This window comes from Dendronephthya gigantea, unplaced genomic scaffold (assembly GCF_004324835.1).
Source record: "Dendronephthya gigantea isolate DGI-Jeju-01 unplaced genomic scaffold, DenGig_1.0 000318F, whole genome shotgun sequence".
NCBI lineage: Eukaryota > Metazoa > Cnidaria > Anthozoa > Malacalcyonacea > Nephtheidae > Dendronephthya > Dendronephthya gigantea.
This window is the reverse complement of record NW_021163328.1, coordinates 36220-52307: the sequence shown is the minus strand read 5'-3', so window position 1 is coordinate 52307 and position 16088 is coordinate 36220. Positions and strand designations below refer to the sequence as shown.

General features: G+C 33.7%; 1 protein-coding gene across 1 annotated transcript; it reads right to left on the bottom strand.

Annotated features, from left to right (window-relative positions):
• Window positions 1-14994: 14994 nt before the first annotated feature.
• Window positions 14995-15880, bottom strand: LOC114541887. Its single transcript, XM_028561688.1, has 3 exons — window positions 15694-15880; window positions 15270-15455; window positions 14995-15098 (listed from the first exon to the last, which is right to left on the bottom strand). Exons 1-3 carry the CDS (start codon window positions 15878-15880, stop codon window positions 14995-14997), a joined length of 477 nt encoding a protein of 158 aa, XP_028417489.1.
• Window positions 15881-16088: the final 208 nt, after the last annotated feature.

Sequence of the window (16088 nt, the reverse complement as noted above, 5' to 3'; positions counted from 1 at the left end):
ATGGCATTTGGCATAATGACTATGGCATTCGGCATAATCTCCATGGTATTTGGCACAATCCTAACATTGTGCCAAATACCATGGCATTTAGCACAAATTTTATGGCATTAAGCACAATTGCTATGGTATTTAGCACAATTTGATGGTATTTGGCACTATGTTGTGCGAAATGCCATGTCATTTAGGGGAATCTGAAATTGGTTCCATTTTTTCCTGTTTCTTACTGCTTTTCGATGTTTTTATATACTTACTGGTTTGTATTTTTATTACCCCAGTATTCACTCTCTTTTTACTAATTGAGGCTTTTCTTTTATATAACTGTTTTTTATACAGTTGTTTAATCCCTGTATTTTATTTTTCATCCTTTTTTGCATTTTTTTAAATATTCTTACGGCCATTTTTGTTTTTACCTTAACCTTGTTTTTTACTGCATTGTGAAGGTATTCACTTTTTTTTAGGTCCTAGTTTTTACCCTGTTTGAACTTTCTCACTCTATTCATGGTGTTTACATTTTTAACTGATTTTTTCAAACTTTTAACTGTTCCCTCCCCCTTCTATGCTGTGGATTACCATTCTTTACTTTTTAGCTTCCATAATCGTGTGCGGTTAATATTCACATATTCAGTTCGGCCAGATGTACAGGATGTCCCAAAAAAAAGTCCCCGCTATTGAAATGAAGCTTTTGTTGGAATTTGAATGCATGATCAACGCAGTAGTGTGTAAATAGCATATTTATTAGGTTTGAGGCATTCAAATAAAGCGTCTTGCTTTCAATGGGTTTATCATAATATAAGGCAATCAGATTCGAACAAAGGCTTGATTTCAATAGAGGGACATTTTTTTGGGACACCCTGTATTTCGTTTTAAGCGCAATAACTTAGAATCGAAATCCGTCAGGCAGAACTGAATATGAATAATTCACCCTTTCAATTATCGTTCTAGTTACGGCCCTGGCTGCCAGGGCCGTAACTAGAACGATAATTGAAAGGGTGTTTATTCGTATATTCAGTTCTGCCCGACGGATTTTTTGTAAGTGCAATAGCTCACAATATCGTCGGCAGAACTAAATATATGAATAAACACCCCCCCCCCAATTATCGTTCTAGTTACGGGCTGCTGCGATGCTGTTCGCTACCTCATGCATGTATATAGTATCTAATTACCTAAGTTTGTGGATAAAAGTTTACTTTCAATATACACGTTAACCAATTCACTACATTTAAAAATGCGTTTTTTTTAATTTTGCTGCTTCAATATCGAATGCCTGTGGTATTGAAAAATTATTGTTTCAGAACAGGTACAAGCGAGTTTGAGCAAGGAAACGAAGTACGAAGACGAAGACGTATTTTGGCCGAGGTAGACTGGAATAGTAGTCTTCGTCTTAAGTCTTCGATATTTGAATTTAGCAGTTCTGTCAAAGTTATACGACTACGAACACGGTACTAATTTTGTAAACATGAACAGAGCTGAATACCAGATGGCTATTTTAGCAATGTTTTTAGAAGATGCTTTGGAAGTGGAAGATGTTATGCTTCTTTATTCTCAAAAACATTTATTCCATACAAGAACTATTCAAGATATTCTAACTTTAAGTGCTTTTTTTATTTTTTACTAAAAAACAAGAAATGCTCTTATTGTTACAAATTGCATAGGTAATTACAACCTGGTAAAGTAAATTCAACTTCTTTTAAACTAAAAGCAAGTTGTACATAGGCCTATTTGTAAATTAGGAAAAATCACTTGCAAATGATAGTCCCCTGTCATACCTCTCAAAGGCACGTTGTCGTAAGATTATTTTATGTAATTTTAAGATACAATTGAATTTGGCATGACTAAGTAATGGTTACAGAATAATCACGTCTCCATGAGATATATAGAATCCCGAGAATTAGGTAAAAGATCACAAGGGGCCTATGGATCCCAGTGATCTTATATCTTAATCAAGCCACTCTTAATTAATTAAATGGAATTTAATGAATTCCCTACACTATGAGGGATATATAAAGTACGCAAATACTGGAGGCTGAATAGCGGAGTGAAGGCTATTCTCTCATAACATAATTATTAATCATTACCCTATTAAGTTGTATTACATGATGTTCAAAGTTCAAGAAATGTACAGACATAATGTTAATGTATACTTATAAAATGTGACAGCACATTGTCATAATTATATGGAAGGCATGTCACTTGAAATTAGCATATTTCCCGTCCCTATCGCAGCGTTTTACTTTATTTATAAGCTGTATTTGGCTGTACTTTTCTGTAAGTCCTGATTCTTTGCAGACCTTGTCATTGATAATGCATTTCCAATCACCCATATAGCGTTATCGCTATATAGCGAGATTGCCTTTACGTTCGAGGTCTATTGTCGCCTGTAAAAGTGCTACTGTCTCTCTTTTGTCAAAAAACATATTTCCTTTTTTAGCCTTTTTTTGGACTAAACCGCCTTGCCACAGTACGAAATAATTGAGAAACTAATTAGGTTAAGCATTCATTGGTTGCGTAAAATACGAGAGAATTGAGCTTTTGGAATTCAGAGAAGCAAATTATTTTCCTATCATACAAATCACACACTCGATACTTGCATGCCAGTTGCCTTCGCACACTTCGGAAAGGTTTCTTCCAAGGCCGTTAATAGAACGATAAATGGGGGGGGTGTTTACTCATATATTCAGTTCCGCCCAACGGATCCAGTGTGAGCTTTTGCACTTACAAAAGAAATCCGTTGGTCAGAACTGAATATATGAAACCCCCCAATTATCGTTCTAGTTACGGCCCTGGTTTCTTCGGCGATATTTTCGCACGTTTAAGAGGCCTCCATTGTTGTTGCATCAAACGTTTTTCTCAGACAGAGATTGAAGTATAATAAAATAAAAAAGGGATAACACAATAACCACATATTGGCCAAACGTCATTCAATCAGATTCGAGTTAAAGAATTAAACCTACTATACATTTAAATATTTGATTCGTCATTCTCCCTATATATGGTTGCTGCAAAACATGTCATACTGTCCTTTCCATAGGAATAAATAAAAGCAAATTCAGTTTTATCAACTCCGTTTCATCCAGGTAAGTGTAAGTTGGTGCTTTGGATAGGGTGATGCGTCGTTATCTAGAAAAAACAAATCCATGACTACGTTAAAATTTTCACTGGACTAGAATAGATGCTCTTCAATAATAAAACTAAACCAATCCTTGCAAGGTCTACTAAGGCAGTGGAGAATAAATTTTGCTCATTTCTGAAATATAAATGTTCATTTCTGAAACATAAAATGTTTTAACATGGTTTCTGAAATGGTTTAGAACCATATCTTCATCAATCATCAATGTTTTTGAAAACTTTTTGCTGCAATTTCACTTGTCTCTTTCGATCTTTTTCGGAAAACGCATGCACGTGCGGCATGGCTCAGCCCGGTTATTCTGGACAAATACTTGTATAGCTATCTTTCTCATTTTTTCTCTTGAGAAGCCTATTTGAATATATTTAACTATACTATATTATCACTATACCATCCTCTATTATTGCTGCAGACCAATGGAATGAATAACTAAAGTCCGGTGCAGTTTATACCCGAGAAAAAAATAAGCGGACACAAATTTTGCCGTTATATTTCATTAACCAGAATAACTGACATAAAAATAAATTTAAAATCAGTAAAATGCTTGAATAACTTATTGCTTACTTTTCCACAATATCATGCATCTTAGCAATACGGCTTTTAACAAAATCCAACTTGCTCGGCGGAAAAATATATCTGTAATGTGTTCGACACAACATTTCGCATATAATATAAGTACAGTCACCAATGAAATTTCATTCTCATATCTTAACTTGTTTTAGTCCTTTTTACATGCAGTATTATTTAGCTACCGGACACAACACCATGCAGCAATTGCCTTGCAAATCTACTGTGTGTCTCGTGCCACTTTCAAACTATATATCATTCAGTCTAGTTTTTATCTTTGTACTCTTTTTAGTTTTGGGGTTTCAATAAATCCAGTTTATAATTGTTTAAATAAATCCAGAATAATTGTTTGGTGTTTTCTTAAGGAAGTTTGTTGTTGTTCCTTAAAATAATTGAATATAAAATCACGCAAAATAATTGAATATAAAATTACGCAAAATAACTGCTTCTAAATTGCATGCTGGAAATTATTTTTTTAATGATTTGCTAAGAAAAGATCCATCTTTAGTTCTGATTTCAATATGCTAATGAAAAAAAGCTGACTTTGTAAGCTTTTTTGCATTATATATTTTGTTTGAAATTTGAAAATGCGTGCTAAATAGCATGTAATTTTGTGTTGCGTTATGTGTGTTTTTATTGCGCGTTAATTAATTTAAATGGTTTGACTCAACAGATTGTTTCATAATATGCGTTAATAGGGTCATGACTTTTAAGTGGTTTTAATTACAATTTAAATACTATAGTATGTTCAGTACTGGCCGTGGAACATCGTTAGATGGGGGGCTACTGTACTGTTAATATTTTCAAGTTCAGGTTTATTTGTTTCTTTTCAAATTGTTCTTTTTTACGGTCTGCTAACATGAATTTTAGCACACACACGCACATTTAACGATCACCCTCGGCCATTGATGTTTGTATGTTGATTGACAATCAATCTTTTACTGATATGCCTTAAAACAATGGCTATATAGCGCATTCTATAGTAGCCTAGTGCTACCGTGATTCAGGAATGCCGCTTTTACTGAAATGGTAACTAAATAGAAACTCTAATATATATATTTCACTGTAAAGTAACTTGTTAAATTTGTAAACACCAAATAGTCCTCTCTCTCAACTGTCATCACTCTCAAATTTAAAGGGCGTAATGCAAATGCGATTGATCTTAATCCCTATAATGTAAGCATGCAAATACTTCATTCAGAAATTCCGTAGTTACTTGTGTATGTCTAAACTATAAGACGAAATAGACAATCTTAGCGCTTCACATAAACTTATTGCAAAGTTGTCTCTATTCGACCCTTAGGGCAGAGTCTAAAAAGATATAGACATGGTTTGTCTTAATATTAAATATAGGATAATGTTAAATCCGGATACTATAAAAATCAGCAGTGGTAAAAAATCTGCAGGGGCCGGTTGTATCAAGCCCGTTTAGCTTAAACGGTGCATGGTTAAGCTCAAAATAGAAAGCAAGTCTATTGCTAACCTTAATACAAAGATATTGTTTTCAACTACATATTCAGTGCATAATATTCAAGTTGATTCATTCAAGAGAGTTATTTTGACTTATCCGCCGTTTAACGGCCTTGATACAACCGGCCGCAGATCGGCAAAACGTAGAGCGGTTCTGTAACATAGGGAAGCAGCTAGTTTCATCTGAACCGAAAATGCAACAGCTAATCGACTTCTAAACACGTCTATGGGGAGAGAATTTTAAATAATCCGCAAACAGATAAATGCATCCGTATAGAGCACCGGGGCCGATTGTATGAAGCCCGTTTAACTTAAAGTTAAACGGTGGATAGCTAAGTCAAAATTAAATAACACTCTTACAACTCTCTTGAATGAGTCAACTTGAATATTATGCACTGAATATGTAGTTTTAAACAGTATCTTTGTATTAACGTCAAAAACATTTAGTTCGCTTTTTGAATAAAACGGCAGACTTGCTTTGTATTTTCAACTTAACCACCGTTTAAGCTAAACGGGCTTGAACCGACCCCTGTTAATTATAGTATAAGCAGTAATTATACTATAGATCAGTAAAAAAGAATATTGTCAGATGCTATATATATAAGTACATATTATACAGTAGCTATTTGGAATTGTATAATGCGTCAGAGAAAAATAAACAAGAATACAACATTTAAGACATCAGGAAATACGAACTTCTAACAACATCGGAAAAAACAGAGGGAACTTTCCAGTGAACGGAAATTTAATTACGGCTTACAGTATGGGGGCTGATTGCGGTTACCCAGAAGGAAAGGAATCTTTTGTGCAAATATACGTCATGAACAAAACTATAGGGTTGTATTGATAGCAAGTAGAATTGGAAGGGCAATAAACATTCTAAAAATTGTATGAAATTATTTCAATTGATAAACCTGAACTAGGATAATCTATGTTCCTAATACAATGGCATTTGGCACAATGTGGTGGTATTTGGCACAATGTGGTGGCATTTGGAACAATAATATGGCATTGGGCACAATCAGCCATATAAGTTCTAGCTATACATTTAATGTAAAACATGGTTTTACATCAGGTCTAATTAACAATAGCAGAGAAAAGGCCAGAGTCTCACTTAACTCTTAAGGAAGTTTGTTGTTGTTCCTTAAAATAATTGAATATAACATTGCGCAAAATAACTGCTTCTAAATTACATGCTGGAAATTATTGTAGTTTAATGACATGCATTTGCTCAGAAAAGATCCATCTTCAGTTTTGATTTCAATATGTTAATGAAATAAAGCTGACTTTGTAAGCTTTTTGTGCATTATATATTGTGTTTGAAATTTGAAAATGCGTGCGAAATAGCATATATTTTTGTGTTGCGGTATGTATGTTTTTATTGCGCGTTAATGAATTTAAATGGTTTGACTCAACAGATTGTTTCATAATATGCGTTAATAGGGTCATAACTTTTCAGTGGTTTTTAATTACAATCTAAATACTATAGTATGATCAGTACTTGCCGTGGAACATCGTTAAATGGGGGGCTACTGTACTATTAACATTTTCACGTTCAGGTTTATTTGTTTCTTTTCAAATTGTTCTTTTTTACGGTCTGCTAACATGAATTTTAGCACACACACGCACATTTAACATCACCCTCACCCATTGATGTTTGTATGTTGATTGACAATCAATCTTTTACTGATATGCCTTAAAACAATGGCTAGCGCATTCTATAGTAGCCTAGTGCTACCGTGATTCAGGAATGCCGCTTTTACTGAAATGGTAAACTAAATAGAAACTCTAATGTATATTTCACTGTAATTAAAGAAGCTTGTTAAATTTGTAAACACAAAGCCCTTTCTCTCAACTGTCATCACTCTCAAATTTAAAGGGCGTAATGGAAATGCAATTGATCTTAATCCCTATAATGTAAGCATGCAAATACTTCATTCACAAATTCCATAGTTACTTGTGTATGTCTAAACTATAAGACGCAAATCGCTGCGAAAATAGACGATCTTATTTTAATTAGCGCTTTGCATAAACTTATTGTGAAGTTGTCTCTATTCGAACCTTAGGGCAGAGTCGAAATAGATATAGACATGGCTTGTCTTAATATTAAATATAGGATAATGTTAAATCCGGATACTATAAAAATCAGCAGTTGTAAAAAATCTGCAGGGGCCGGTTGTATCAAGCCCGTTTAGCTTAAACGGTGCATGGTTAAGTTCAAAATAGAAAGCCAGTCTATCGCTTTATTCAACAAGCAAACTAAATGTTTTTAACCTTAATACAAAGATATTGTTTTCAACTACATATTCAGTGCATAATATTCAAGTTGATTCATTCAAGAGAGTTATTTTGACTTATCCGCCGTTTAACGGCCTTGATACAACCGGCCGCAGATCGGCAAAATGTAGAGCGGTTCTGTAACATAGGGCAGCAGCTAGTTTCATCTGAACCGAAACGTCTATGGGGAGAGAATTTTAAATAATCCGCAAACAGATAAATGCATACGTATAGAGTACTGTTAATTATAGTATAAGCAGTAAGTATACTATAGATCAGGGGCCGGTTGTATGAAAGCCGGATAGCGCCATCCAACAGATAGTGATTTTTTCAACCGTTCTAAAATGCTTGAAAAGTGATAAAATTTCATTTTTGGAACCAGCAATTATTGAAAAGGATACTCGATTTAGGAATACTAAGGTTTAATCAAAGTTATAGCAAACAACGGGCGATTTTAAAGCGATTGAAGAAACCACTATCCGGTAAATAGCGCCATCCGGCTTTCATACAACCGGCCCCACTAAGATCAGTAAATAAGAATATTGTCAGATGCTATATCAGTACATATTATACAGTAGCTATTTGGAATTGTATAATGCGTCAGAGAAAAATAAACAAGAATACAACATTTAAGACATCAGCAAATACAAACTTCTAACAACATCGGAAAAAAACAGAGGGAACTTTCCAGTGAACGAAAATTTAACTATGGCTTACAGTATGGGGGCTGATTGCGGTTACCCAGAAGGAAAGGAATCTTTTGTGCAAATATACGTCATGAACAAAACTATAGGGTTTTATTGATAGCAATTAGAATTGGAAGGGCTATATAAACATTCTAAAAATTATATGAAATTATTTCAATTGATAAATCTAAACTAGGATAATCTATGTTCCTAATACAATGGCATTTGGCACAATGTGGTGGCATTTGGCACAATAATATGGCCTTGGGCACAACAGTACGGCATTTAGCACAAAAATTTTGCATATATGCCACGTCATTTCGCACAGAATGAACGAGAAATATCAAATAAGTGAGCTTTTTGCAAAACACGAAACCTCAAAACTTTTGGTTAAAACAATGTTAGAAATATTATAAGGCAAATATGGAGAATTCCGTCAATGGTCGAAATGGGTTATCCCTTAAAATTACAAGACATGAATCATGTTCATTAAAAAGCACACATAATTCCCTTGAATCAGTCATATAAGTTCTAGCTATACATTTAATGTCAAAACATGGTTTTACATCAGGTCTGATTAACAATTGCAGAGAAAAGGCCAGTGACTTAGCCACTAAATTTTGGCCATAATAAATATGTTTAGGAGAAATTAAATAGGGCAGCAGTAGTTGCATCTAGTTTACCGGAATACAACAGGTAATCGACTTCCAAGCACTCTAAGAGAAGAGAGTTTTATAGATAAGTATATAATAAGAATTGTATAGGAACAGGAATACAAGTCATTCAGACTATTAGGAAATACTCTGAACTATCACATGCAAAGAAACCATGCCAGGAAGTTATCAGGCTGGATTGTGGTTAACCAAGAGAGGATGTTGTTTGCGCAGAATATACATCGTCAGAGTTGTCCCTACAACAAAACTATAGGTTAGTTGCAGACAAAAACATTTGTCGCCCAACATAAAAGAAACTGACTGATCCCACATGCAGGGGGCATAATAGAACCCTTAAACAGTGAACAAGCCACTACCTAAACATGTTAAAGATTCGTATAAATACGTAGAGCTTATTTGCGACTAGAATTAGAGCTTGTTAGAGCAAACAGACCATGTATTATTAAGGCTTTTAAACAGCAAATATACTCCTTTAAACTAATAAGTTGCAAAGATCATAAATATTATTTGCGATTTTTATAGGCCGCGGCTCATAGTTTAGAATCGAGGTTCGTCTTTATTATAGGCCGTACGTATAATAATTTTATATTTAGGAAAATTGGTACATTCCTTGAAGGTCTACGTCCTATTTTCGCTTGTATAAATACCCATAATAAGTATGGAAAGGAAAAGGCTGCATGGTTAACAAAAAGTGAAAAATATAAAAGGCAAAAGCGGAGAATTTATTCAATGGTCGAAACGAGTTATCCAGAAATTTACAAGACAAGATCATTGCATCACATCATATTTATAACCAACATGACTGTTGCTATATAACAGTTATCATAATTGCAAATACATTATGAAAACAATAATAACACATCTATGATTAGTAATGATAATAATACATGTGCAATGTTGGTATCTGATCGACCAATCAAGAAGCAGGTATAGGTGGGGAGAGTTTTTTAAAAAAAAATTAAAAAGCCCAGTTTTTTGAGGCTGAAAGTTAATATACTTTGCAGATGGCTGCCAAACAGGGTTTGATTGTGTTTATATCTTAAACGAGTTCGGTGACCCCCATTTTTTTGACATGAAATATTTACGCTTTACATGCTTTATCTATAAAAACGTTTAAAAAAATTTTTACGAAAATTTTGGGGAAATTTTTAATAAGCCAAAATAACGTTTTTAATAAACAGACTTGACGGAATTTTAAAAATCTCTTTAGAGATAAAGCATCTATAGTGTAAATGTTTATTGCAAAAAAAAATTGGGGTCACTGAACTCGTTTGCGATATAAACACCATTAAACCCTGTTTTGCGGCCATTGCAAAACGTCTCTGTTGCCATAATAACGGGTGTTAGAGAAAAGTTCTGAATAGATTTTCGATTTAGATATATTTCCTGCAAAGTATATTATTAACTTTTAGCCTTCTAGCAAAGCATTTAAATGCCTAATAGCTCTGTTTAAAATATGAATAAAAAAAATTTGACGAACTGTATCAAGCCAAACTAAATTAATTACATATAATTACAATAGAATATAATTAAATCACATATAATTATGGAGGATCAATAATTAAGCAATCTAAAGAACAATTCTTGTGAATATTATTATTTGGGATATATACATACATGCTTTGGTTATAAACAGTGAAGGCTTAAATAAATCTTTGAATCGAGAAGTTTATCCAGTAATTATATGCAATTTAAGCTTGTGCCAGGTCAATGGCATCGCCAGCATCGATAAGTGGGGTGGACATATTCATATATTCATGTTGACAGACCGATAAAACAATCAATTTGAAAAGAAATGAATAATGTAAAACACGAGTATATAAATAAGTCCCCCACACTTATCAAGCTGGCGACGCCACTGGGCCAGGTGGCAGAGACAATCCAACCTCGTTCCCAGGGCCTTTTACCTTGATTCTGGTGGTGATTTCCTCTTCTTTCTCATAAAGTCCCAAAAGAACCTGGGAACGAGGTTGAGAGAAGACCCTGGAAGAGGTCATACTTGTGCTCTCAATTAAAAGTGTGTAAGGGGTTATATGCATTACCTTGTTTCGTGAGTAAGAAAACAATTTTAGAGCTACAAATACGACTGAAAATGCGCACTTTTGTAATTTTTTCATTGGAGGTCTTTTATTGGTTATCAAAAAATGGCTAAAAGAGCGTCACATATTTTCCGGACAGTCCCAGTCTCGTTGTAACCGCAGTTTCATTAAACGCTGCCTTCTAATGATGCAAATAACGCAAAGATAACAATTTTGTTCATGCTAATATAGAAAAAGTATAATTATGATGCAGAAAGGTAATAATCTAGAAATTCATATTTGAATATAAGAATTTAAACGACTGTGCGTAGAGCGTATGAATTCAGAAGGCGGGGGTCGAACTCCGAGCAGATTTGTTGTGACTCATGACAAACAGATTTATTATTGTAAATTACCAACATGTTACCATATGATTGTTACGACTACGTAAAAAAATATTTGTTGCTTTTATTTTCGCTCTCTAAGCTAGTACCTTTTGCAAAGCACATTTATATTCACGATCTTTTGTTTCTGTGCGTGACTTTAGAGGGAAAAAGATTATTTAATTTAACATAGCCTCATAGAGTAATAAGTTTCAAAGTCCGTATTTCAGACAAAAATATGAAGATTGCGCCAAATGCCAAAAGGAATAACATGCAGTTGCGCCGAATACCACAGTTATGCAAAATACCATGGACATCTATTTTCAGCTTGGCATTTGGGACAATAAAATTGATGCAGTAGTTTTAAAAGCAAAAACGGATATTTCACAACGAATAAACACAAAGTAGATATTGGTTACACACAGTTTTACATTTTAAGACGGTATCAGACACTACAGAACTAAAATTTAAGAAAAAAATCAAATTTCACATGATTGTGCTAAATGCCAACAATCTATAGATAGATAGATAGATAGATAGATAGATAGATAGATAGATAGATAGATAGATAGATAGATAGATAGATAGATAGATAGATAGATAGATAGATAGATAGATAGATAGATAGATAGATAGATAGATAGATAGATAGATAGATAGATAGATATAGATAGATAGATAGATAGATACATAGATACATAGATAGATAATAGATAGATAGATAGATACATAGATAGATAGATAGATAGATACATAGATAGATAGATAGATAGATAGATAGATAGATAGATAGATAGATAGATAGATAGATAGATAGATAGATAGATAGATAGATAGATAGATAGATAGATAGATAGATAGATAGATAGATAGATAGATAGATAGATAGATAGATAGATAGATAGATAGATAGATAGATAGATAGATAGATAGATAGATAGATAGATAGATAGATAGATAGATAGATAGATAGATAGATAGATAGATAGATAGATAGATAGATAGATAGATAGATAGATAGATAGATAGATAGATAGATAGATAGATAGATAGATAGATAGATAGATAGATAGATAGATAGATAGATAGATAGATAGATAGATAGATAGATAGATAGATAGATAGATAGATAGATAGATAGATAGATAGATAGATAGATAGATAGATAGATAGATAGATAGATAGATAGATAGATAGATAGATAGATAGATAGATAGATAGATAGATAGATAGATAGATAGATAGATAGATAGATAGATAGATAGATAGATAGATAGATAGATAGATAGATAGATAGATAGATAGATAGATAGATAGATAGATAGATAGATAGATAGATAGATAGATAGATAGATAGATAGATAGATAGATAGATAGATAGATAGATAGATAGATAGATAGATAGATAGATAGATAGAATAGATAGATAGATACATAGATAGATAGATAGATAGATAGATAGATAGATAGATAGATAGATAGATAGATAGATAGATAGATAGATAGATAGATAGATAGATAGATAGATAGATAGATAGATAGATAGTTAGATTGTTGGTTGGCATTTGGCATAATTTCATGGCATTTGGCATTATCATTGTGCTAAATGCCATGGCATTTGGCATAATGACTATGGCATTTGGCATAATCTCCATGGTATTTGGCACAATGCTAACATTGTGCCAAATACCATGGCATTTAGCACAAATTTTATGGCATTAAGCACAATTGCTATGGTATTTAGCACAATTTGATGGTATTTGGCACTATGTTGTGCGAAATGCCATGTCATTTAGGGGAATCTGAAATTGGTTCCATTTTTTCCTGTTTCTTACTGCTTTTCGATGTTTTTATATACTTATTGGTTTGTATTTTTATTACCCCAGTATTCACTCTCTTTTTACTAATTGAGGCTTTTCTTGTATATAACTGTTTTTTATACAGTTGTTTAATCCCTGTATTTTATTTTTCATCCTTTTTTGTATTTTTTTTTAAATATTCTTACGGCCATTTTTGTTTTTACTTTAACCTTGTTTTTTACTGCATTGTGAAGGTATTCACTTTTTTTTAGTCCTAGTTTTTACCCTGTTTGAACTTTCTCACTCTATTCATGGTGTTTACATTTTTAACTGATTTTTTCAAAACTTTTAACTGTTCCCTCCCCCTTCTATGCTGTGGAGTACCATTCCTTACTTTTTAGTATGTATTTCGTTTTAAGCGAAATAGCTTAGAATCGAAATCCGTCAGGCAGAACTGAATATATGAATAATTCACCCTTCCAATTATCGTTCTAGTTACGGCCCTGGCTGCGATGCTGTTCCCTACCTCAGGCATGTATATAGTATCTAATTACCTAAGTTTGTGGATAAAAGTTTACTTTCAATACACACGTTTAAACCAATTCACTACATTTAAAAATGCGTTTTTTTCATTATGCTGTTTCAATATCGAATGCCTGTGGGTATTGAAAAATTATTGTTTCAGAACAGGTACAAGCGAGTTTGAGCAAGGAAAGGAAGTACGAAGAGGAAGACTTGTTTTGGCCGAGGTAGACTGGGAATAGTAGTCTTCGTCTTAAGTCTTCGTGCAGCAGGATATTTGAATTTAGCAGTTCTGTCAAAGTTATACGACTACGAACACGGTACTAATTTTTTAAACATGAACAGAGCTGAATACCAGATGGCTATTTTAGCAATGTTTTTAGAAGATGCTTTGGAAGTGGAAGATGTTATGCTTCTTTACGATTTGAAAATCTCAAACAACATTTATATTCCATACAAGAACTATTCAAGATTTGGCTTGAATATATCTTACTTTGAAAACTTCGTTCTGACCACAACGAACTTTGTCACAAGCGATCCTAGTAAACTGAATTTAAAAATAGTCAAAACAAAACATTAGCATTTAACTTTAAGTGCCTTTTTTATTTTTTACTAAAAAACAAGAAATGCTTTAATTGTTACAAATTGCATTGGTAATTACAACCTGGTAAAGTAAATTCAACTTCTTTTAAACTAAAAGCAAGTTGTCCATAGGCCTATTTGTAAATTAGGAAAAATCACTTGCAAATGATAGTCCCCTGTCACACCTCTCAAAGGCACGTTGTCGTAAGATTATTTTATGTAATTTTAAGATACAATTGAATTCGGCATGACTAAGTAATGGTTACAGAATAATCACGTCTCCATGAGATATATAGAATCCCGAGAATTAGGTAAAAGATCACCAGGGGCCTTTGGCTCCCAGTATCATTTATCGTAATCAGACCACTCTAAATTAATTAAATGGAATTTAATGAATTCCCTACACTATGAGAGATATATAAAGCATGCAAATACTGGCAGCTGATTAGCCGAGTGAAGGTAGCTATTCTCTAACGCATCACGTAATTATTATCCTATTAAGTTGTATTACATGATGTTCACTTGAAATTAGCATATTTCCCGTCCCTATCGCAGCGTTTTACTTTATTTATAAGCTGTATTTGGCTGTACTTTTCTGTAAGTCCTAACTCTTTGCAGACCTTGTCATTGATAATACATTTCCAAATTGCGTCATCGCTGAGATTGCCTTTACGTTGGAGGTCTATTGTCGCCTGTAAAACTGCTGCTGTCTCTTTTGCCAAAAAATATATTTTCTTCTTTGGACTTTTTTTGGACTAAACCGCCTTGCTACAGTACGAAATAATTGAGAAACTGATTAGGTTAAGCATTCATTGGTTGGGGAAAATACGAGAGGATTGAGCTTTTGGAATTCAGAGGAGCAAATTATTTTCCTATCATACAAATCACACACTCAAGACTTACATGCCAGTTGCATTCGCACACTTCGCAAAGGTTTCTTCGGCGATATTTTCGCACGTTTAACAGGCCTCCATTGTTGTTGCATCAAACGTTTTTCTGAGACAAAGAGATTGAGGTATAAGAAAATAAAAAAGGGACAACACAATCACCATTCAAACGTCATTCAAAGCAATGTAGAACTAAATTATTTATGTTTATGGATCACATTTAATATACCGGTAGCTATTATTACAGTCCCTATGTATCTGTTTTCAGCCAGTATCTTACTTTTTTCAGGACTTCTTCCCTCCACTTTTTCCGGACTTTTTTCTGGACTCGAATGACTGTCTTCCGGACTTTTTTCAGGGCTTTGTTCAATAAATTTTGGGTCATTTTCTCCTGGATGTTTTTCAACACCTTTTTCAGGGGTAGTTGTGGCGACATATCGTAGAAAATTTGATACTTTTGCACGACCTTGGGAAAAGAAATGATTTCATCAGAGTGATTTATGCAAGAAAAAATATGGCAACTTCCATATGTGATTTGAATAATATGTTAATATGCAAACTTACTGTGCAAACTGCTTGTTACATAAACGTCTACTACAAACGTCTTAATTAAACTTCAGGTTTTGAACTGTTTCTTTCTATGTCCCATCTTAGTTTTTAAAAGGAAGATTCCCTATTCATGAAATAAAAAAAAAATTAATTACCTTTTACTGCATCTCTCATGGCGTAATGTCCTTCAGCGGTCGATGTGGAATGAGACATTTGCCGGGCAAGTTCATGCTTGGAAAGACCACCAGATTTGCCTGATTCAGCAACTTGTCTATGGCGGGACACCGCCGACTTTCGTATTCGTTTTCCAGTAACAGTTCCAGAAATAGACGGGTCAAGCATTTTAACCACCTTTGTAACCCTGGTTGAAATTTGCGAAGAAGGTAGAGGATTCCCTCTCACTGTCAAGAAGAAGAGTGGTTCTTTTTCTTTTTTGCCTTTTTGCTGAAGAAACGAATTGTTATTTGCAACAGCAGGTCTTAGTTTCTCCAAATAAATCACACCGCATTTGTAAGTACGCTCATCCCAGGACAGACTTGCTGGCCCCGTT